The sequence below is a fragment of the Corythoichthys intestinalis genome, chromosome 6, assembly GCF_030265065.1.
Source record: "Corythoichthys intestinalis isolate RoL2023-P3 chromosome 6, ASM3026506v1, whole genome shotgun sequence".
In the NCBI taxonomy this organism is placed as follows: Eukaryota; Metazoa; Chordata; class Actinopteri; order Syngnathiformes; family Syngnathidae; genus Corythoichthys; species Corythoichthys intestinalis.
Window position 1 is genome coordinate 26,432,559 of NC_080400.1, and position 25,251 is coordinate 26,457,809.

A 25,251-nucleotide genomic window follows, 5' to 3' on the forward strand; every position below is an offset into this window, starting at 1 on the left:
TTTTTCCTGATGTTGCTATCGCTCAGGATTGCTACATCTATCACCACTGCTGTCTTCTGATGGTTATCCACCACCACTATGTCAGGGTGGTTGGCTATCAGCAGTTTGTCTGCCTAGATCTGAAAGTCTTAGAAGATCTTGGCTCGGTTGTTCTCGACCACCTTTGGAGGTGTTGCCCACCTTGACTCTGGGGTCTCCAGTCCGTAATCAGCACAGATGTTCCTATACACTATGCCTGCTACCTGGTTATGTCGTTCCATGTATGCCTTGCCTGCCAGCATCTTACACCCTGCTATGATGTGCTGGACTGTCTGAGGGGCCTCTTTGCATAGCCTGCACCTGGGGTCCTGTCTGGTGTGTCGGCCTCTATTGATCTTGTGTTTAGGGCTTGTTCTTGTGCTGCCATGATCAGTGTCTCCGTGCTGTCTTTCAGTCGGGCATATACCGTACTGGCCCGAATATAAGACGGTGTTTTTTGCATTGAAATAAGACTGAAAAAGAGGGGGTCGCGGTCTAGACGTTATACCCATTCACGAAACTAGATGGCGCCAGATATCATTGAAGCGATGTTCTGTCATGACAGATCTCAGCTACTCTCAAGTTTAACCAGTTTGCATTGTTTTATTGTAATGTTTTTCCTTATTCAGATTTGTTTCAAGACTACAGTTACAGTTAGACTTCACTTTGATGGTTAATGCAGTTATTGCAATTTTGTTGTTTTATCACAATAGATTGGTTTATTTACATTTCAAAAACCAGAAACCATTCATTTACGAATGTGATTGCACTTTAGTTTACATATTTAAATGCTCAGATATTAAGATTTGAATGAGGCAAAATAACATACTTTTTCTCTCAAATATATTGTCATAATCATTTGTTTCGGATGTACTGTAATTATTTTCTGTATAAAAATTTGGTGTTCAAAAAGTCTTTTTTCAAACTCGAGTCTTGAAAAAGAGGGGGCCGTCTTATAATCAGGGCTGTCTTATATTCGGGCCAATACGGTACATATATATATTTATATTATTCAATCAATTGTATTTTTACATATATTTTTCTGAATAAATAGTACTATACATTTATCAAATATTAATTAAAGCTAAAATTGAAAGAATAAAAATAAGTAATAAATACAATACACTCTGGTTATGGCCCCCCAAAAAACTAGTGGTTTTGTTCTTGTTGTTGTTTTGGTTTTTATTAGTTTAATAGTATTTAACTCATGATCTGCCATTAACAATGAAGTCCAATTCATTTAAACTGGGAGTACTAGTTGTGTATGCTTATGTTTCAATGCCATTGACGGTGCTAGATGTCCAATCCGTTTTGACTGGGAGGGCTAACAGCGGCGATCATTTGCTGCCAGCTTCTACCAGTCAAAATAAATTGAACGTGTATTGATGTCAATGTCAGCCAATAAGTTAAATGAGTGCCCTATAAAGTGTTAAATCAAACAATTTTGACAAAATGAAACTGGATTCGTGCTTTCTCTTACACATTCTAAATCATTCCCTGCGTTACACCAGTTATTTTTGTTTTTTTTATTTTTTTGTGTTAATTTAGCCTTCAGCAGGACTTCCAGGAAAGTTAAAAAATGTAAGCGTACGTAACGTTCACTAAAAAAAGACAGCTGCTCTGCACGGCGGGGGAGACAGTGGAGTGAGCTACAAGGAGAGATGCAGCACTCAATCTTCCTCTATTTAAAGGCATAACACCACACAAATATACCATAGTATTTATTAGATGTTTGTCTTCATCAAACATTACAACATATATCTTCAAATTATTTCTTTACATTATCTAATGTTTTTATTTATTTTTCACTCTACTGTGTTCTTTATTTTTTGTTCATAAAAATCTGAAGTTTTGTTTGGAAGAGATTTTTGGCATTTCCATTCATTTCATTGGTGAGAATTGTCTGATGCGCGATACTAGTCAGCTGAGTTACAAGTGTAATCAGGTAACCCATTAAATTTGTAAGTGAAGACACAAAATTAATCACCTGATGAAGTACTTTTTTTTTTTACCTTGGCTCTTTGCTACACTAATAGGCATCGCGTTAAAGTTGAGTCAAGGGTCTCATTTGTGTTGACCCCTTTGTTGCTTGCCACAACATAACCAAATATCCAGTGTGTGCGTGTGTGTGTATTTGAGAGAGATTGTAAGCACATGTGTGCATAGTTGGTGCTAATAGAATTCTGCTGTCCAGCTCACAGCTGTGTCTTGCTGATGAGTCCCAGGAGGCCCCAGCATGTGTCTATGGTTACTATGTTGAGGCTCCACCATGAAACCATGTGCAGATCATTACTCTCTCCTACCCTCCCTTTCTCGCCCTCTATCTGTCTCTCTCCATCCCACTTTTACTCACTCCCTTGCGCGTTCTTGCTCCATCTATTTTCTAGCTTGCCCATCCCCCTTCCTTTTGCATTGCCAAAGTTTACGTGTGCCACTCTACAGAAACAAGGGTACAGATTTTCTGCCATAATGAGGTACATCTCGCAAGAAAGACATTGTAAAGCTCCCCCTCGTACTCAACTTTTGGACAGCAGCTTATTGTTTTGTGCCATCGAAGATGGCAAGTGTACTTGGTGTACTGAATATTGAGTACTTGAACAGATGTAGAAATGTACTACCCCACTTGGTTTTATTTTCTCCCCTACTGAAAAGTTTTTGGGGAAATAGCCCCACATAAAAGCAAAAATTCTGTTTATAAGCTCACTGTGGATGGTTTTGTTTATAAAAACAACAAAAAAGTTATATTAAACAAAACTAAAGTAGTAGAGCGAAGGTGAACCCGATTTATTCCTGGATTCATGTTAACCTTTGTTTTGTTTGGTCAAAAATGTTCCTCCAGGAACTAATGGAAATAGAAATATTTGTCCAAAGACCAAAGTCACAATTATAAAAGCCCTATCAGTAGCAATAAAGACATACAAACTAAAACCGAGGATCCTGCCCTAATACGTAGGGGAAAAATAATTACGTCCACACCAGCACGTTAGTAGAAAAAACAAAGCTTCTACAGCCAACCGCATTCATTCATTTTTAAGTATTCATAACAATATGCGAAAAAGAATTCTCCATAATATCCCCATCCTTCGCTAGTGTTCTTCAATATGAAGCTTTGCAAGAGTTTGTAAATAAATGGAAGAAAAAAAGCATTTGTCTAATTTACTCCAAATGTTAACATTGGTTTTTTTTGTGACGTACGGACAAAGTATGTCGGTGACGTTTCCACAGTTAAATCTTTAGTTATCAGCATCCACATGATGGTGCCACAAAACGCAGAATTCGCACATCTTCATTTTGGGCATAGTTTTCAAGAACCCTCGTTTAAATTTGCGTGTGGATGATAGGCCAAACCGTAGAAAAAGTTATTTTTGCCAAATACCTTGCTACGTGTAGACATGGCCTAAGTATTGAACATAAGGACTCAACAAGCTCATTTCTATCATTCATAATTGCAAAAAGATGTTTACCACTATTAACTAATTGATAAAAGCAATAAACACCTCTACCATGTCCTTTAATAACCTAAATACGGTTTAGAGCTCACTGTACCTCATCTATCATATTCTTCTCTCAAAACACTTTGTGAGTCTGTTCCGTCGTTTGGAATAAGTGTTGCAAAAAGACAAAGCAAAAAAAAAAAAGGAAAAAAAAGCAAACTAGATGGACATAGTCCTGGAATGATGTCTTGCTAAGATGATGTTTTGTATGGTGGTGCTTCAAACTCCTAAATTTTGTGCCACTTTAAAAGCGTGTTTGCTCGACAAGATCTTATTTTCTAATTATGATTTTACGAACTCAATGTAGAGAAAATAACTTCCTAAATAAGAAAGTAGTTCTATTTGAGCATTTCACTCTTGAGTAAATATCATAATGCAAAGAAATCAGTATACTCTAGACGTGTTTTTTTTTTCCAACTAGACAACCAGACAATTAATAAAGATGTGTGGGCACTCTACAAAAAAAAAGGTGTGTCTTGGATAAGCTCAGTCTTTCTTTCAGGCTAATTTCCAGGCAGATGTTTCTACGTGGACGGGTCTCAAGGGTTCTAGACATAGTCCATTGTGATTCTTACCCTTGTAGTCTACCCCATTTTGAGTAGAGAGGTCACTGCAAACGGACGTTTACAAGCCCACATAATCCTGCAAAAGATTGATGAAACCCCATCCAAAGCCACATCCCCAAAACAAATGGTTTTGTTTATAGTCCAACTCCTACACACACTTGCACCTTACAAAATCAGTTTGGTCTTAAAAAGAGAAGCTCCGTGTCAGCGTTTTAATACATACTGTTTGTTTATGGCCAGATACTTGTATATATGTTTAGTGTCTATTATACTCGCACATGTGTGTTGTGTTTATTGTGTGCTAGGATTTACGCTCTGTACCTGCACTGCCAGGTCCTGTCCTGCGTTCACAGCCCCACAGGCAAACTGAAGCCAGCTGGCCTCACTGAGCGTCGTACAGCTGTTGTGATTTATGTAAGACTGTGAACCCTTAACTAGTTTGGCTCCCAATCCTGCAATACTCGGCTAACAAGTAACCTTGCTCATCTTTATCCTAGATATGGACTTGTAGATGCAACACCCAAATCACAGTCAATTCTTTTTGTTTTTTAGCCTCTGCTAAGGAAGTTGTGTTTTCATTGACACTCTTTTGTTTTTGGTATATTTACACAGAAGGGTGTTGCAAAACATACCAACTTAAACTGTAGCAAAGAGTGGTTCTTAAGCAAAGCAAGAAACAATTAAATGTAGGTACTTGACTAGGGGTGTGACAAAATATCGAAATGGTGACATATCGTGGTACTTTGTATCCCAAAAGGTTATATATATGCTCCTGCTACGAATCGAGATATCGTTTTAAAGAGGTGTCAATGTTTAAAAAGAGAAAAATCTTCCACCATAATAGTGTCTCAGTTAACTCTAAGGCTGCCATTGACAGTGCGCCTCGATCCAATCCATTTAGACTGGGAACGTCCGTTCATTCGAAACCAGAGCATTCAGTCATTCTATCCGATTTTCAGGGCATTTACAGGTCACTTGCTGTTTATTTTAGGGCATTTACAGGTCATTTCCTTTTGAGTTTGAGTCACTGCCTATTCATTTGGGTGATTCCCAGGTCACTTCCTGTTGTGTAACTCAAAATAAACAGGAAGTGACCCCTTAAATACCCCCAAATCAACAGGAAGTAACTGAAAATCAACAGGTAAATGACCTTAAATGGCCCAAAATTAACTCATTGCCTGGCATTGGCTGTCACTAACGGCCATAGACGTTCAATCCGTTTGAAATGGGAGAGTGGCAGCGAATGAACGAATGTTCATTCGCTGCCACCCTCCCATTTCAAATGGATTGGACGTCTACTAGTGATTAACTCTATCACAGCAGAAGCTTGTTTTTCTGTTTATTAGTTGTTTATAGAATATCCTAGAATGATTTCCTGACCAATGTATTGATAATCGTTGTATCGCCATATCGTCAGATCGTTATCGTGAGCTTTGTATCGCAAATAGTATCGTATTGTGAGATACCAAGAGGTTCCCACTCCTATACTTGACCGTGGTTTTTGAGTTGCCACTGTCGTCATAATAGTTAAACAGTTCTTTTTACCATTTTCCTTGATTCATTCATTTGTAATGTGTAACTTATAAATCTTTCTGACAATAGAGATCTCTCTTTTAGTTTTTATTCTTGGAGCTTTGAGGGTGTAGTGTTTTGTTTGTTTATTAAACTTACCATTAACTTGGGAATACATTTAAACAAGTACTGTATTGGCCTGAATATTAGACGGTGTTTTTTGCATTAAAATAAGATTGAAAATGAGGGGGTCGTCTTATATTCACGGTCTAGACATTATACCCATTCACGACGCTAGATGACGCCAGGTATCATTGAAGCGATGTTCTGTTGTGACAGATCTCGGCTACTCTCCCCATTCACGACGCTAGATGGCGCCAGATATTATTGAAGCGATGTTCCGTCATTACAGATCTCAGTTACTAGTTTAACCAGTTTGCATGATTTTATTGCAATGCTTTTCCTTATTCAGATTTGTTTCAAGACTACAGTTAAAGTTAGACTTCACTTTGATGGTTAATGCAGTTATTGCAATTTTGTTGTTTTATCACAGTAGATTGGTTTCAAAAACCAGAAGCCATTCATTTACGAATGTGATTGCACTTTAGTTTACTTATTTAAATGTTCAGATATCAAGATTTGAATGAGGCAAAATAACATGCTTTTTCTCTCAAATATCTTGTTATAATCATTTGTTTGAGATGTACTGTAACTATTTTCTGTATAAAAATTAATTTGGTGTTCAAAAAGTCTTTTCATACTTGAGTCTTGAAAAAGAGGGTGTCGTCTTATAGTCAGGGCCGTCTTATATTCGGGCCGATATGGTATGTCACTTCTGGAAGCTAATTTCATTTCACTTTGTCGTCATGCTACTACGCTAAACATTTCATCAGTCTGGAGTAGGGCACGTTGAACATCCATTTTAAAGCAGTTAAAAGGGCTGACCCATTAACACTAATTACAGTTCAAACACTTTCTTTCAGAGTGACAGAAGTGCCAGGTTGGGAGGTGTCACGACCCTTTGTCCGATTAGAATTTTTTTTGTGCGTCAGTGCACTGGGCATGGTAAATGGTCACTGACAGACATATTTAATGCCCAAGACATAATGGGGCTGAATCAGCAGATTGCTCCACTGGGAGCTATTAGAGCAGTTGTGTCATTCACTCCTCTCTGGCTTAATCCCCTCCCCTTTAGCAAGACACGTACAAGCCAAAACAGTTTTACTTATAGAGTACGCAGATTGGAAGAACTGTCAAAACAGAACTAAGAGCAGGATTTGATTTAATTCTGTGTCAGATTTAAAATCATAAAGGGAAACAGCCGTGCTGCATCCTTTTCAATTTACTCATATAAAATTTTTCTTTAAAAAAAAAAAAATGCATTTTTATAAAACTCAAAGGCAGTAGCTATTTACCGAAGAGCTATACATAAATATTCTAATAGGTTGCGTTATCGGCTAAAAATTGATTTGGTGTTATAAAACAAAATTTTGTGAAGTGACGGGATTATTTTTCTCCACATTAGGGTCACCATCCTCGCATTCTACGTTGATATCTTTAACTTTGTGTAGGTATGGCTTTAAAATGGGGATATGACTTTATGGGGGATGGCGTGGCTCAGTGGTAGAGTAGTTGTTGTGGGTTCGATTCTCTGCCCTGAGAGATCCTAAGTATCCTTGAGCAAGATACTGAACCCTAGTATCTTGGTAGATGGCGTTGTAGTGTAAAGCGCTTTGAGCGCCTTGAAAGGTGGAAAAACGCTATACAAGTATAACACCATTTACCACAGTGCTTCTCAATTATTTTCTGTTACACCCCCCCTAGCAAGACGTAAATGTTTCGCGCCCCCCCAAACTCTCCGCCGCCACTGTAAATAGTATTATTTGTCTATAAAATTACTATTATAAATACGCATCTGCCTAACATTGTCCTTTTTTTCTAATAAAGAAAAAAAGTAACAGATCAACTTATAATAAAGGATAACTTTATTAACATTGTTTTGTTTGTAACAGAGAAGACTTGACGTGCATCAATTTGCCTGAATTAAAAAAAAAAAAAAGTCACATTCAAACTGTAAAAATACACTCAAGGTATTTTTAACCATTTGATACAGAAAAATAAAATGTAATAAAATCCGTAAATAATAACAAATTCAAATTGATTAGAAACATTTACTCATGAGGACAATATGCCAAAAAATTTGACCGAAAAAACAAAAATGAATAAAGGAAAAAAAGAGTGTCCTTGGACAGAAGGACAGTTTTTGTTTTTGCTGCTCACACTCAGTATTACCTCCTTTGCAATGGTGTGGAGTCATTTTGCAATGAGCATGCTAACAATGCTCACTGGTTTACTGATATAACACTGACAAAGCAGGACTATTGTTGGCAATATTCGGCACGTTTTCGCTGAAAAACAATCAAGCGGCTTATCAATGAGATTGGGGTCAAATGTCTTTAAGTGGCGTCTTAATTGATTTGGCTTCTGGCAGTCCGCTATAATTGTTTTCAGACACAGTAAACAGTAGTCTTTCCTCATCACCCCACTGTATTAAAAGTCAAAGCTAAAAGGCAAACGGCACGAAAAAAGCGCATTCTCGGCGGCCGAGGTAGAACCGTAGGTGAGGGCGGTCGTCGTGACGATCCCAAGCCGAAAATGGCACTTCTCGGGCGGCGACGTGAGAACCAGACAAGACAGTGGATCGCTGCGTGAGTGAGTCCGGTCGGAAAACGGCTTTCGAAAACGGCGGCGGCGCACTGCTCTTCATATCTGTTTTCTGTGTGCTGAGTGCTCTTCCTTAGTTCAAAAATACTGCACGCACTCTGAAAATGAGAGCGCCACTGCCACCCACTGAGTGGATGTGCAAGTACACTTTATTCCAGTACGGCAAAAAAACAACAAAAAAAGCATGTTCCCCGAGGACAAATGCGCCCCCCCTGGCATCGCTCTGCGCCCCCCCAGGGGGGCGCGCCCCACTATTTGAGAAGTACTGATTTACCATAACACCATTTACCAAAAGGCAAAGCCTGGCCTGGTGAGTGACATGGGTGTCAGCAAATGACAGTGCAGAGTTGTTTGACTCCGCCCTCCAGGTTAAGAGGCGTGACATGAGTGGCTATCTGAAGAAGTGCTTATGCTTTTCTGTTTTGTGTATTACAATATACTCTAACTATCGGTGATAGAATATGTAAACGAAGGTATCATCAGTGTTATTAATTTTACTTTAAAAAAGTAGTTACAGTTACAAATTACTTCTCCCAAAATGTAATTGAGTTAGTAACTCAGTTACCTCATTGTAAGAGTAATTAGTCACTCAGCAAAGTAACTGACGTTACTTTTCACGTCCTACACGCTATTACATTGTACATTCTATGACATCTTTAACATCAAAGATGTTTATATTTTCTGATTAACGAATAAAAACACTCTATACAGTATTTTAGAACATTTGGTATTTATTTGGATCAAATGCAATCATCTGTTAAAAAAACACAAATGTAAACTGACCATTAACCAGTGCAAATCTCTGAAACTATGTTAGGCCGACTGCACAATAAGCAGAACACTATCCTTAAATTTTCTTGAAAGTAACAATATTAACTATTGAAAATAATTCACGTTTGAGAACGCTACCTTTGAAATTCCTTAGCCCGTCGACATTATCGCCGTCTAGTTGTGTTTGCCAGAGTGTGCAGTGAAGCATGGCATGATCCGCCCACCTAGCCAATCATCGTCACGTTTGCAACGGCATCACCACCCCCTTCCTCTTCCCTCCTCCCACTCTGCTCTCACCCAGGCAGCTGATGTGTGACAAAGTCAGACAACTCGCCCTTCATTCAACCAAATTGTAGTAACGCGCCCCGTCACATCCTCATTAACGGCAATGGTGCTGCATATTTGGGAAGAGTAATTAATTTGATTAATCACTACTGAAAAAAATAACTTTCTAAAATACTCTAACTCCGTTATTAACAACACTGGCTATCATCAATATTTTATCTTACGTTGGCAATATTAGACATTCTGTTGTGTTACATTGCACTTTATCCTTCTTGTGAAGTGTAAAATTGTCCCAACCTTTGAACGTTTTGATTCGGTGAAAGAGGCTTGATGCCCAAATAGCATCACCTCATTTTCTCTGCAGAACTGCATCCCAGAGGAACATTTCTGCAGCTCAGCACTCCAGGGTTTCTCACCTACTTGCAACTAACCTGTGTACATCTGACTTACATTAACACGCACGTGTCAACGCACAGGATGTATGCGTAGGTGTTTATTTATTTTTTGCTCTACGCTCCAGAACGATCATCTCAAGTGTACAATTACCAGACCTCGTCTTCTTCTGCGACATAGACTTGTGTGTTGTATGTGTTTGTCTGCATGCAAACCTTTATATACGTCATCTACATCTATAAGCTCGTTGTGAATTTGAGGGATCTCCCACCCCCGCACTCTCCCCACGGCTTGGCTACACGTCATGTCTGTCACCTTCCCTCTGGCCACAAAGCTGCCCATTATAGAAAGACGAGGGGTTCAGTGACCAGCCAGAAGACTTCCCCCACCCTATCCCACCCCATGTCTTCATATACTGGTTTTGCATGTCTGCTTGTTCTCTTCTTTTAGTACATTTCTATTGTTTATCAGTGTTTTTCCCCTTTCTTGAGTCTGTAACATCATAATGTGCCTTTGAGACCCCCAAAATGTGAAATTTTCCATTAAAATTCACATTAATGTGGTGTTATAATTGCTTGTTAACTCCCACATTTTAAATGCCCTGCAAGTAGACTGTACATCCAAACAGTAAAATATGTAGCCTTGCCAACACCACAGACATTTTTGGCTAATGTTGTTAGCATTTAATTAGGGCTGCAGCTATCGAATATTTTAGTAATCGCGTATTCCACTGAAAATTCCCTCCATTAATCGGATAAAACATTTTTTTAAGGTAAAGAGCAATTATAAATATACATCAGAAAACAAGAAATTTCACCTCATATTGAGCCATTTTTAGTCAATCAATGTCTTTATTTTAGATGTACATTGTTGAAAATAGCCAACAATTGCATCTCAAATGTGACTAGAAAAAAAAAAAATTCACTGCTTTCACTCAAAAAAACTTAAGCTCCTATTAAAAAAAAAATCTTATTTCTTACCTAAAAATGTCATTACACTTGATAACACACATCACTTAAAAGTTAGGTGTTTTCCCACGTGTTTCAATGTAATTTCTTAGCGTTACGTTAACTTAATTTTACCTTGTCCCGAGTATATCGCTCCTTCGCTCTCGGAGTAAACGTAATGCCTTCGGTGGAGCAGGGGCTAAGAAGGCAGGTCACGCGGTGGCGCCCGGGTTTGTAGGCGGTCATCGGTCGCGGGGTCCAGCGGGGGGTGCAGAAGTGTCTGCAGGGCCGTGGGTAGCCGAGGCCGGGCGGGGGTAGTATTATACTAGCGCTATCTTACAGTAAATACATGAAATAATGTTCGCTTTAGTTTCCAGCTTGAAATGCTCCCACACTTTTGACATTTTCTGCTTTTTCTTAATGCTCTCTTCTCTTTGCTTTTGTCGGCTTCTTCCTGGTTACCTCTATATTCATGCCTGGTTGAAATCAAATATATCTGCCGCCTCTCCCGTCTTCCTCTATGCAGCGCGTTGTGCCGCATTAAAAGCAGTCCGGTCAAAATGTCATGCTTAGAGCTGGCAAGATTAAACGATTCCTCTAGGCGGAGAAAATGCCTCAAATAATTTTAATATCGAGTTACTCGAAAAATTTGAGTACCGGTAATCGTTTCAGCTCTACATTTAATGATCACATCAGGCCTCTTAGAGGCAGTTACTCTATATTTATGCATATGGGACAATTTCAGGGCCACATTTAAAGTGTTCAGGATGATTACAAAAATAGAATATTGTAAACTGGTCAAAATGAATTTTGATTTAATAACTTTTGGGACCATACAACTGTTAAAAAAGAAATGTATTTGTATAATTTCTCCACTTAAAAGCAGTGTTTCAGAGGCCGTAAAAAAAAAATTTCATGGCCTTGCATATCAATTATACAAACTCATATATATTACAATCATTAAGTAGCCTGTGCTCAGATGAGGTCTTATACGATAATTTTGAATTATCGGATTATTACTTCTCGTATTACAGAAAGTCAGAAGTTGCTGACAAGTTTGCCTTTTCATTACAGTCACTGAAATTGTTAACTCTAATCAACCTCCCACTGTGCACACACACTGAAATTTTATTGCATGTATGAGTTATTATCTTATTTTCTCACATGTACTTCAACTTAAGATCTTCATTGTTGCACACACATATGTCCTTCACATAGAGATTCTTATGCACATAAATATTGTACACGCATATGACAACACCTCTTCGCTCTAGTTTTTACTCTCTATCTCACATGCACACACACACACTTGTTGGCTGGAGTAAAATGGCTCAATGTGTTAAAAGCATTAAGTAAGCGTGAATCCAGCAGCACTCCTTTTTGGCAGGTATCACATGTCCTGCTTCATTACAATCTGGTGTACGCATTCAGCTGCATCCATCAAGACATCCCTTTCCCTTTCCCCCTTGGGTGTTTTAACACAGAGTGGGCCATCTCAAGACGTTAGCTCCAGAGTAAATGACGTCCCTGATTATTGTTGAGGCCGGCCCGAACTCCAGAGCCTCCCCAAGCAAAAATGCACTCATGTTGTGAACGTCAAAAAATATGAATAAGGAAAATAATCCCTGCTGTGTTGAGTGAGGAGGGCAGGAGTTGGATGCAGAGAGAGGAGAATGCAATTACAACACTATATTACTGAATTAACAAACTGTCTCTTGTGCACATTGCAGTGCAATTCTTATTTTTGCAGCAACTATTTTGGGTCCCAGAATGACATTAACTACTTGGGAGAGAAACCAGCTGAGATCTGTGTGTATTGGAAAGAGGCAAGCTAGTGGAGATCAAAGCATCTAACCTGTATCCTGCCTACTGTTACCTTTTAGCCCCGTCAAAAGGCAACATGCAGGAAATAAGGCAACCCCTCACATGCCGCAGCTGTGTGCGTATCAAGCGGCAAAAACACTGAGGTTCTTTTCTTCTGGCTTGCGATAGTTCTTGGCGGCTAAGCCGCACTTGTCCGTCATTGCAAGAAAATGGCTACATTTAGGCTACCAATAGCACTTTGCTCCTTTTATAAGTTGTTGAAGGTTTCAAGATGACCACTTGTAGGACAGGTGAGGAAAGCGCAACTCTCATCAGAGGCCAGGCACAGACGCTGACTAAAGAACAACTGTAAAAGTGTGAAGAAAGCTGTAAAATTTTAAGTTTGATGCTAGCCTATAAAATTTCAAAGTGTTGCTGTCCGAGCATTGACAAACTTGTGTTCCTCATTGTTCAAATTTATGTATTTAAAGTAGGGCTGTCAAACGATTAAAATTTTTAATCGAGTTAATTACAGCTTAAAAATTAATTAATCGTAATTAATCGCAATTAATCGCAATTCAAACCATCTATAAAATATGCCATATTTTTCTGTAAATTATATATATTTTCTGTAGAATAAATTGTTGGAATGGAAAGATAAGACACAAGATGGATATATACATTCAACATACGGTACATAAGGACTGTAGTGGGCATTTCACTCTACTGTCATTTAAATCTGTCTATGCTGTCCTCACTCCGAAGCGTCTACTTTTTCCAAAGCTAGACAGCTAGTGAACGACGCCTTAATAATCAGACTTCTTCCCTTTTCATCTGATTTATTAATAAAATGGCCTCAAACCATTGTCCTCTTTAGACCGTCATAAAACTAAAAAAAAGTACACAAGCATTGCATTAGCAACAACGTTAGCTGAGCACGCTATACAGGTTCACTAAACATAAACAAAAAGCGTCTCATACAAAAAAATATAACATTTCGCTTACTAACATAATATGTACAACAGCCATACTTACGGACAAATCTTGTCCAAGTATCACATAAGCACAACATTACAACGTAGACGTCAGCCCGAGACGTTGTGCAGCCATATTGAACTGGCAAGAAAGCAATGAACCATGTCGCAAAGCGACCACAAGAGTTCGCTGTTAGACAGCACAAAAAGCCTTGCTGTAAAACTTACCAAAAGGCAGAATACTGTCTGAGCAGGACATGTGCGTTAATTGCGTCAAATATTTTAACGTGATTAATTTAAAAAATTAATTACCGCCCGTTAACGCGATAATTTTGACAGCCCTAATTTAAAGTCTTTTATTATCATTTTACCAGTACTGAAAATTGAAGACCTGCAAAATGACTGAAAACACCAATTCACAGACCAGTACAGGCAATGGACCGATATTTTCTTTAAATATTGCTTTTTAATAATTGATTAATCAGAAATTTGTTCTTGAGAGTAAGGGCTTCATACCTAATTAGATATTAAAAGGATGTTTATATTTCTGGCATGTGACACCTCTATTGAGCGACCCTTCCCTCAGGCTTCACCACGAAATCATGTCTCATTAGAAAACAAGCTTTTGTTAGGCCTGTTCCCGCCTTTTTCCCTGTCCCCTGCTTGTGTGATAGATGAGGATTGCAGAGTGCATGTTTACGAGTTCGACTGCTGGACTTGGCAGGCCCAAGCGCTCCTACAATGTCTCACAGTTCATCATGAATCGCTGATTGACTGACTGGGACGTCTTTCCAGCAGAGTTTACATTATGTGCATGGGTATCTGCTCTTACTCATGCGGGTCTCACCTCCTCAGTAAATGTCTATTCTCTTCGAAGGTCTCCCAAAAGAAGTGAACATTTATAGCCATCATTGTTAACGATTCTTCCTCTTCTTGCAGTGGTCCTATGCTTTGGAGAAGCCCAACACGGGCAGCGTGTTTAGCCTGGCATGGTCTGCTGATGGCACCCAGGTGGCTGGTGCCTGCGGGAATGGCCATGTCATCTTCGCCAATGTGGTGGAGCAGCACTGGGAGTGGAACAACTTTATGATCACCCTTACTAAGAGGAAAACCATGCAGGTAGAGTAAGATTTTTACACTCAGCAGGCACTTCATTTTGCATGGCTGCCCTATCTATTGAGATTCAACACAACAGCTGTAAGCTTCTTCTTGACATACCGTACAGGCCAAAGGTTTGGACACACCTCATTCAATGCAACACAAATGAAGCTCCCAACCCCATTGATAAAGCAATAAATTCCACTAATTAACCCTGAAAAGTGAAAAGGCATATCTCTGAAGTCAAAAACAATTTTAGGTGACTCCCTCTTGATGCTCATAAAGAGAATGGCAAGAGTGTGCAAAACAGTCATCAGAGCAAAGGGTGGCTACCTTGAAGATACAAAAATATTATACATGTTTTTGTTATTTTACCTCTTTGCTAAGTACTTAATTCTACACATGTTCATTCATAATTTCATTACCTTCAGTGAGAAGTTACAATGTAAATAGTCATGAAAGTTAAGAAAACGCACAAATGAGAAGGTGTGTCCAAATGTTTGGCCTGTACTGTAGATATGTAAGGAGCACAGACCTGTGCCAAGATTGAAAAAAAAAAAATAGACTGCAGATAGGGCTGGCGCTATGGACTAAACATAAAAGCTCAGATATTTTTTCACCAAAAATTTGGTTTAAGCCGTTATAGGGCACATATAGAACGCATTGGCTGTCATTGACGGTGCAAGACGATTAGGGCTATTCTGGAACTGTGATACAATGACATATTCTCATGCGGCATAGGAGAATATTCTATACAAAATAAACCTAACATAATCTTTTGCCACATGACAGCATATTCTTAACACTACTATGCAAAACAACTAAATATCATAACCTCAAAATGTTGTACGTCAGAACTGAGGAACTCCTGTCCATTATCTTGATGAAGTTTTTTTTTTGTTGGTATAACTTTTATGTGGAATTGCACCTCATTAAAATGTGCCTGTAGACGTAATGTTGGAGGTACATATGAGCATGACTTGCCTACACATGCAAAAAAAAAAAAAAAAAAAAGGATTCTGGCTATTTATACCCTACCCAGCTATATTACAGTTGGGGCCTGCCCTTGTGCCAGGCAGTCTTGCAATGACAATGGCTACACTGTCTAGCTGCCTCCCTTTGCTCCATTTTGTACTGTTATAGTCAAGCTGACCACAAACTAGCATTTACACAAATTTAACATGTGCACATGTTCAAAGAAAAGGATACACACCTCGAAAGAACAGGCTCAAGCATCTTTACTGAGTGCAGTTTGTGTAAACCAAACAAGCGCAGGTCATCAGCCACCAATTGCCAGCCTTTTTCTGTCTTCCTCCTCCGCCTTTCCTTCTCACCGGCTACTTTAAACGTGCACATCTGCCAGTGGTTTGTGAATCAGCCAGCTAAATTTACCACCTTGTGGTCAAATGTTGTTGTTTTTTTTAATTCTTGCTTGTGTTGCTTGTAAATTTTTGGCTCGCTGGAGGGGCTAGAAGGAGGAAGATTTGTAAAGCTGTAAAAATAACCCCACCTTTCACCTGGCGCTGGAAAAAGCCCTTTCATTCATTCACAGAGGGAGCCGCTAGGGAAGTATTTATCTATGGCAACACACCAGTACGTGCATACGCACATTCCGAACAGGTAAAAATGTCTTTCTCTGACCACAGTTACCCTACGTATACTTAGATATATGATATACTGCTTCCTGTGTATATAAATAAAATGTTTTATGTGTACGGCACCAATCTTTCATGTGTCATTCTATATTTTTTTTTTCCTAAGGTGAGGAATGTGATGAACGATGCGGTGGACGTGTTGGAGTTCAGAGATCGAGTTATAAAAGCCTCCCTTGCTTTTGGGTACCTCGTAGTCGCCACATCCCTTCAATGCTACATCTACAAGTGAGCACTTCACTCAGTCCGCGCATCCGTTATTCCCACTGCCACAAGTTTGCACCCATTTTGCCTCTATGGAGATGGAATATGTTACCCCATTTTGAGAGTTAACATAAGCCTCCTTATATGGACATCAATTCACAAATGATGCACTGCCAAAGCAAAACCTCTTCTCCTCATCCTCAAAGCTTAAAAAGGAAGTAAAAGCATATTGTTTGAAACGTGAATAAAAGCAGTGAAGTGATGATATCATATTTTTGTCACATTGCCAACTCCAGTCTGTGTTCACTTACCTGCAGTGGGAAATCATTCCAATTTAAATAGAATTTGTTATGACTACAGAAATAGCTGATGTCTCTCTGAACATTATAATTTTTTTTTTTTATGTATACGGCATCTGTTTATTTGAAGGCAGTGCGACCACCAAGAAATTGTGAAAAAGGTGCACTTCTGAGCCACAAGATTAAATCAACAGCTTTACTGTATCTGTAATCTTGTGGTTTGGAAGTGCATGTTTTCATATACGTATATATTGTGCATACTCTAAAAATAAAACTTCCTTTCATCGGTTCATCAGTTTGAACATTAAATATCTTGACCGTGTGGTGTCTTCAAATAAATATTGGTTGAACACGATTGGCAAATCTTTGTATTAAGTTTTTATTTATGTTGAACACAATGTCTCTACTTCATTTGAATTGGGGTTGCCACTTTCCGATTACGCTAAATTACATTACTTACATTTCTGAGTAAATTGAACTTGAAATTAATTGTGTTAAATTAGCCTCACTTCTGATGAACGCTGGCAATTGGGCAGTCAGCCTAGGTTTTTAGCACAGTTGTCTGCGCGCTCTGCTGCCATGATGGCTGTCAGGGTTTGATCCCTGCTTGCAGCAAATTATGATATATTTACTTAAACCGAAGTCATGTTTATTTAAAATGTTCAATCAATTTACTCAACTTTTTCAGTGCCAGTGATAGACATCCAATCGTGGCCATTTTTGTCCTGCTGTGAATTTAAATTTATTCGTCACTTGTAGCACTTGTGTTGAACTGGGAGGGTTAACAGTGAATGGAGATTTGTTGCCATCTAGACCCATTTCAAATGGATTGGACATCTATCTCCGTCAATGGCAGCCAATAAGTTAACTGAATTCTGCTTTATCTAAAGGGAACCTTGGACTTACAGACTTGAAGGCTCTAATAAGCCACAACTGTTTTCTCTTACTAAAATATTTTATTAGAAACACATATATTATTGCAGTTGATTTAACAATCTATCATATTTAGAACATGTTTTGACCTACGGAGGGCGCCATACTTTACGCACGCAATGCACGCTAGGGGTGACGACGCTGTTGGGCTGGGCAGGGAGAATAGCTGTGCTAGCTGGTAAGAGAAGTTAGTATGACGACTGACATGAGTTTGTCACATTCTGCTGCTGGTCAGATTATTTTGTTACAGATCTGTGGGATGACTTTCCAACGTCATACCTGCATCCAATTCCAGCTCATCATCAGTGTCTTTAAACCGATCCTAGGCGGCTTGCCGAGATCTTGACTTGCTGCCATTTAACAGTTTGTATATCCCTTCGTTGTTAGTTGCATCATTGCCTTGTTTTTTTTGTTTTTTTCCGTTTGTCTGCCTCTCACCGAGGTCCCCCCCCCCCCCCCTTTTTTTTTTTTTTTTATTTTTTTAATCCCGACCTGCTGTCACGGACCCTTTTAGTGTCTCCCTTTCCGCGATCGTGATTTGTGTGTTCAATAAACCCTATGTTGTTGTTGTCTGCTTGCTGTCTGAAGTAAGCCGTGTTTTCGGATTCCGTAGTCATGACTGCCGCACTTTCTTTTTAGAGATATACAGTGCTGCTCAAAAGTTTGTGAACCCCCTCAACATTTTGGAATTTTCTATTATTTCAACCTGATTTCCTAATCAATCAATTCAGTAGTTTTTTTTTGTTTTTTTAACAGTTGTGTTGTCGAGACTAAATTAAAAAGAGTTTTCATCAACTGATGTAGGTGCAAAATTGAACTGTTTGGTCACAACCAAAACCGCCATGTCTGGCGAAAAGTCAACACTGCATACCACCAAAAGAACCTTCTCCCAACAGTGAAGCATGGAGGTGGGAATGTCAAGATCTGGGCTTGCTTTTCATCCTCAGGACCTGGACAACTCCACATAGTCCAGGGAATCATGAATTCTGAGGAATATTGTCAAATCCTAGAACATAACCTGACGCCATCTGTTTTGAAGTTAAAGCTTGGCAGAAGGTGGATCATGCAACATGATAATGATCCAAAGCATTCCAGCAATACAACCAAGGAATGGCTGAAAAAGAAGATTCGTGTTCTGGACTGGCCCAGTCAAAGTCCTGACCTAAATCCCATTGAAATGCTGTGGCGGGACCTGAAGCGAGCAGTTCATGCCAGACGCCCATCAAACCTCTCTCAACTGACTGCGTTCTGCAAGGAAGAATGGGCAAAAATCCCCCAAAGTAGATGTGAGAGGCTGATTAGTCACTACAGAAACCGTTTGGTTGAGGTAATCTCTGCAAAAGGAGGCGCAATATCCTATTAACTGAAGGGGTTCACATACTTTTGCACACATGATATCTGAGTTTTTCTTAAATCAACCACTTTTGTTAAATAAAGAATGACAATATAACTATTTCTTTAGTTTCAGTCCATTATTTGGAATGTCAGTATTGTGGATTTGGGTATAACTTAACATTTAATAAGGTTATTTTAGTTTTTTTTACAAAAAATCTGACCATCGCTGTGGGGTTCACAAACTTTCGAGCAGCACTGTATGTTTAGAAAAATCATGATGATATTGTCATGCTGAAGTCTAGTCTTGTGGTCTAAGCGCTTGTCTGTTGTATGGGAAATGCGGGTTCAGATCCCGCTCAAGGCCTTCATTTAATTTCTTTTGCAGTTCGTTTTGTGAAATATATACAGTGCTGTCCTGCTCATCACTTTTCTGCTCGGGTTCAAATTGTGACAGGACCGATGACATGTTTATGCAGCTAAAGCGTGACACTGGTAGCCCGGCAGCACCGCCCAGTGACGTCACCACCCAGAGTGCATTGCGTCGTCAACAACAATTGTGACCTACTATTTAAACATTAAGAGGGGTTTTAATATCAAATTTTTATAACTCATACTCACATTTATCTCTTAGGAATTAATGTCTTTCCATCCGTGGTACCCTTTAAAATGTTGAGTTCACACCACCTATAAGGCACACTGGATTATAAGGCGTACAATCATTGTTCTTCTTTTTTTCATCAAAACTTTAAAAAATCCAGCAAACTGGTTGAACCAACGTACACGTTATTTTAGAATATATACCGTATTGGCCCGAATATAAGACGCTGTTTTTTGCATTGAAATAAGATTTAAAAAGAGGGGGTCGTCTTATATTTGCGGTCTAGACATTATACCCATTCACGACGCTAGATGACGCCAGATATCATTGAAGTGATGTTCTGTTATGACAGATCTCAGCTACTCTCCCCATTCACGACGCTAAATGGCGCCAGATAGTATTGAAGCGATGTTCTGTCATGACCAGGGGTTGCGCTAGACTTTTTCGTTGTCTGTCATTTTGACTGACAGGGTCATAAAAATCTGGTCATAATCTATTTTTACCAGTCCTACGTCTCTTACCGTTCTTTGGGGTAATTTAGTTAGCTTTGTGTAGCGATCGCAAATGCCACTCAGTGACAGCCAACGAACACTTTAATTTTTTCATTGATAACAAATCTTAATTCTATAATTTATTTGCACTTCACCCTTACTAAAGTTGTTTTTTATATATATACAGAAACGGTAACAGTGGCAGTCAGATCCCCCTGTAATTTTTTTCAGGTCATTCATTGTCAGACAAAAGCAGTACGGCACAACGTTACGCTAAAAAAAAAAAAGAAAAATGACTTACCTCTTTGTCCTCTGAAAGACCATGACAACCCAACAAAATGTTTTCTGCATATGAAATGTGAATGGATTCACTGAGCTGGTGTTAAAGTCCGCGCAAGTTGATTCGGTCTTCACATTTTTTCACATGCGCGCGGTACGCCATTGCGTGCCCGCTTGTGCATACTGAAATGTCTCAAGTGGGATTGCTGCAGAGGCTATTGTCATGAGGTTTTTGACTTTTGCCTCGGACAGACGACTTCTCATGGCCGTTTTGATGTTGTTCTGGAGGCTGAATCCGTGCTCTGCGGCCACACTGGAGACTGGGATTACAAGCGCCACTTCAGCCAAAGTTTTGAAATCAGGGAACATTTCTCCAAGTGACCTGATAAAAAGTCGACAAGACTCTCTGAACGAGGGGTTTCCTGAACCCGCAAGCACCCGCTTCAGCGGAAGGAAATCCCGCAGCATGCGCTCCTTCTGAACCAGTGGTTCAGCTGCACCGGTCTGTGACCCAGACGCGCTCCAAAGCCTCCTGTCCTTAACTCTTCAATGCGCTGTCAGCACTCAGCACCCGGTTAGCGAGATGCATCAAAAGAGGCAATAGCTAATTAATATGCTCACTCGCCACCCTGTGGTCTGGGGTGTGAATTGCAACCGGTCAAAATGACAGACGGGCTTCAGTTTTTTCCGTCACCATTTTAAAAAAACGGTCAACGACGGAAAATATTCGGTTAACGCGACCCCTGGTCATGACAGATCTCTGCTACTAGTTTAACCAGTTTGCATTATTTTTTGCATGTTTTTCCTTATTCAGATTTGTTTCAAGACTACAGTTACAGTTAGACTTCACTTTGATAGTTAAAGCAGTTATTGCAATTTTGTTGTTTTATCACAATAGATTGGTTTATTTACATTTCAAAAACCAGAAGCCATTCATTTACGAATGTGATTGCGCTTTAGATTACATATTTAAATGTTCAGATATTAATATTTGAATAAGGCAAAATAACATGCTTTTTCACTCAAATATATTGTTATAATCATTTGTTTCAGATCTACTGTAATTATTTTCTATATAAAAATTAATTTGGTGTTCAAAAAGTCTTTTTTTCAAACTTGAGTCTTGAAAAAGAGGGGGTCGTCTTATAATCAAGGCCGTCTTATATTCGGGCTAATACGGTATACATATGTTTTTTTCTCAGCTTGGTTGTCAGGGCCTGTTTTCATTTGAATACATGTTTTTGCAAAAGATGATAGGAGTACCGTACATATTTGCTTGCTTTGTTTGTTCCAGCACACGGAACTGGAACACTCCCCTCATATTTGACCTGAAGGAGGGAACAGTCAGTCTCATTCTGCAAGCGGAGAGGTGAGCACTGCATGCTTAATCCTGGCAGCCATGGAACAGGAGAGCGGGAGATGGTCATAGGATCGCCTCGCAGCCTCTCTAAAGCTTCATTACTACCACACACACACACACACACATATACACACACGGGAGCTGTGCTATAGCTTAGCTAAAGTATGTCATATAATAAGTCTGATATTGTAACCACTCGGGAAAATGAGATTAATATAGAGTAGCTCTTGTGCATCACTCAAGTGCAGTGTCCCTGACACTCATCATACTGTTAAATAGATTACTTGTCATTCTATAATCACAGGCAAGCCTTTAGCGTTACGCTGAGTAAGTTGCTGCTGTTTTTAATGTGCATAAAAATCCTCTACCTAATGACCATCTGGTTTATTAGATGAACAGCCGCACCGCATCCATATAAAAGTCTACTCACTGTATCCTCTTGCTTCCCCTCCACCCCTTCCCTTGCTGCCACTCAGACATGCTCTTCTAGTGGACGGGGCAGGGTTGTACATTTTCTCCTACGAGGGTCGACTCATTTCCTCCCCGAAATTTCCCGGTATGAGGGCCGACATCCTCAATTCTCAGTGTGTCTCTCTCAGCAACGACACCATTGCCATTCGTGACAAGAGCGATGAAAAAGGTGAGGGCGCAGTCTCAAATATGATTACAGACACTGAACGTTCATTGCTATCTTTTTTCGGGGGGGGGGCGGATCCTTAACAAGTCATCCTTCTCTTTGACGCCTTGACCGGCAAACCTCTCGGTGATGGGAAGTCTTTGACTCACAAGGTAAGCAAATCCATTGGTGGGAGGGGCGTCTGGCTCTTGAGTTTATTTTAGGAAAAAAAACTATGCCTTTATTCTCATTGTCAATTAAGACTAGCAAAATTTTTATATCAAATTAAATCTTTAAGAAGTCACTGCCGGATAAGTCTAAATGTCACAATTCTAAAATTGTTCTTCAAAACACTGAAAAATGCTTAGAAAATCTTTTTATGTCGCGTACTGATGACCTCTTTCCCTGTGATGTCAGAATTTTTAATCACTCTCACCATCCATCCATTTTGTATTTTGCTTACCAATGCAGCCATGCTTAACCCAGCCGACCGTGAACTTGCATATTTTCTGGCAGGAGTGGCACAACAAAAATAGTTTGTCTAGCCAGCTTGTAGATTGTGCCTATATGGTTTGTCAATTTTAGATTTTACAGCTTTCTTTCAATCGAGCATTGTGAATAAAAATGCTTACTGCACCAGTTTTAAGTACAGAACTAGTGTTTTTTTCCACTTGAGGGATCCAGTACAATAACCGTTTGGGGAAAACTGTCAGTGTTGTTCATTTAATTTAGTGCTTGGAGTGCAGTGGTGTGAATTTAATTACATTATATCTAGTTATGACATTCACCGCCACTGTAAACTGAACCCACTATGATATGTTTGTTGAAATAAAGATTTGGAGACATTGGTAGAATATTGACGGTTGAGAGGCTAAAATTCAGAGGGTTTGGATATTTTAAGTTAAACAATGTTCCTAGAAGATTTAATGATAATCAAAATAGTCAGCGATTTTGATAAACGATGTCTATTTATTGCTTCACTTCTGTTATGCAACTGTTCCTGTTCCAGTGCACATCTCATTGTGCATCTCATTTCCAATGATTCTTTATTGTTTGTTCCTCGCGTGTTGACTATTATCCCATCAAAGATTTCATCAATTTTACATTTCTGCTCATTTTTTACATTGATGTCAGAAATCATCTGTTGTCACACAGCATTTTCATTGTGTTAAATACAAATGGAAGGGTTGGCTATGGGAAAGAAAGGAGGGGTTGAGTAAAGCGCAAAACAAGTGGATGTAGCTGTACTTGCTGTCAGCATGGCGTTGTCTTCCAGCGCAATGATCTGAAGCCAGCTGGCATGGACCTCAAACACATGCGCCCACAAATTTGCTCCTTAAAGAGGTTCATGCACATTGCACAAGCCTCTGTGACTCTTATACACAACACTGAAACCAGACTGCTGGGTCAAAGTGCAAAGGTATGTCTTGCTTCTGTCACTTTGTTTTCCAAAAATGTGTGTTTTTTTTCTCTTTATATGCAGCTGGAGGTGGTGGAAATAGCTCTCGATCAGTGCGGTCCGTCCACTGAAAGAAAGATAGCGTTGATCGACAAGAACCGCGACCTTTATCTCACAACTGTGCGGTACCTCGGACGCGAGCCTAAAATCTGTAAAATCGGTCTGAACTTAACTTAATTTACTGGACTATTGTCTGTTTTTCTACCCTCCGCAAACAAGATTGTTTTAAATGTATTGTAGGTAGCATGATTCACAGCATGGCCTGGAACAATACAGCAAACATATTGTGTGGTGTTCAAGACAATCAGTTCACAGTTTGGTACTACCCCAGCGCTGTTTTTATTGACAAGGAGCTCCTTCCCAAAACACTTTACACCAAGGATGGCAGGTAACACACTAATACAGTTAATCACAAACTTTTTATTGATTTTAACGCTGTAAGAAAAGTCAGTTTTTCTATCACTGATAACTGACTCAGTTGTAAATAAAAGGTGTAATAGAGAACAATGTTTGGATTATTTTGCACATGGGCTCCCTCTGAAATTGTCAAGAATTGTACATAAAGGCTAAATAATACACTACCGTTCAAAGGTTTGGGGTCACCCAGACAATTTTGTGTTTTCCTTGAAGAGTCAGTTTTATTTTTCAAATGAGTCAAAATGAATAGTAAATATAATCAAGACACTGAGAAGGTTAGATATAAGGATTTCTATTTGAAATAAAAATGTTGTCTCTCAAACTTTGCTTTCAACAAAGAACCCTCCCCTTGCAACAATTACATCGTTGCAGACCTTTGGCATCCTACTGTTAATTTGTTGAGGTCATCTGGAGAAATATCACTCCACGCTTCCAGAAGCACCTCCCACAAGTTGGATTGGCTTGATGGGCACTTCTTGCATACCATACGGTCAAGCTGCTCCCACAACAGGTCAATGGGGTTTAGATCCGGTGACACTGTTGTCCACTACATTTCAGATAGTATACCAGCTTCCTGCTTCTTCCCTTAATAGTTGTATAATTTGGAGGTGTGCTTTGGGTCATTGTCCTGTTGAAGGATGAAATTGGCTCTAATCAAGCATTGTCCACAGGCTATGGTATGGGGTTGCAAAATGGATTGATAGCCTTCCTCATTTAAAATCCCTTTTACTGTGTACAAATCTCCCATTTTACCTGCATCAAAGCAACCACAGACCATAACGTTACCTCCACAGTCCTTAACAGACGGCGTCAGGCACTCTTCCAGCATCTTTTCAGTAGTTCTTGGTCTCAAAAATGTTCTTCTCTGTGATCCCAACACCTCAAATTTCAATGTGTCTGTCCATAAGTTTTTTTTCCCCAATCTTCCTTTGTGCAATGTCTGTGTTTCTTTGCCCATATATAGTGTATCACAAAATTGAGTACACCCCTCGCATTTCTGCATATATTTAGGTATATGGCGGA

The 25,251-nt window shown here is 39.4% G+C and overlaps 1 protein-coding gene across 2 annotated transcripts in view; it reads left to right on the forward strand.

The window, feature by feature from the left end:
* ift80 (intraflagellar transport 80 homolog (Chlamydomonas)) overlaps nucleotides 1-25,251 on the forward strand; it is a 67,804-nt gene that overhangs the window by 31,566 nt on the left and 10,987 nt on the right. Inside the window, exons 9-16 of one of the 2 annotated variants that reach the window (XM_057838307.1) lie at nucleotides 14,427-14,606; nucleotides 16,119-16,205; nucleotides 16,347-16,465; nucleotides 21,671-21,745; nucleotides 22,213-22,376; nucleotides 22,461-22,525; nucleotides 23,836-23,971; nucleotides 24,052-24,199. In XM_057838307.1, the coding sequence (XP_057694290.1) occupies nucleotides 14,427-14,606; nucleotides 16,119-16,205; nucleotides 16,347-16,465; nucleotides 21,671-21,745; nucleotides 22,213-22,376; nucleotides 22,461-22,525; nucleotides 23,836-23,971; nucleotides 24,052-24,199 (974 nt within the window). The remainder of the gene's footprint in view (nucleotides 1-14,426; nucleotides 14,607-16,118; nucleotides 16,206-16,346; nucleotides 16,466-21,670; nucleotides 21,746-22,212; nucleotides 22,377-22,460; nucleotides 22,526-23,835; nucleotides 23,972-24,051; nucleotides 24,200-25,251) is intronic. The other variant, XM_057838308.1, reaches the window with a different exon arrangement.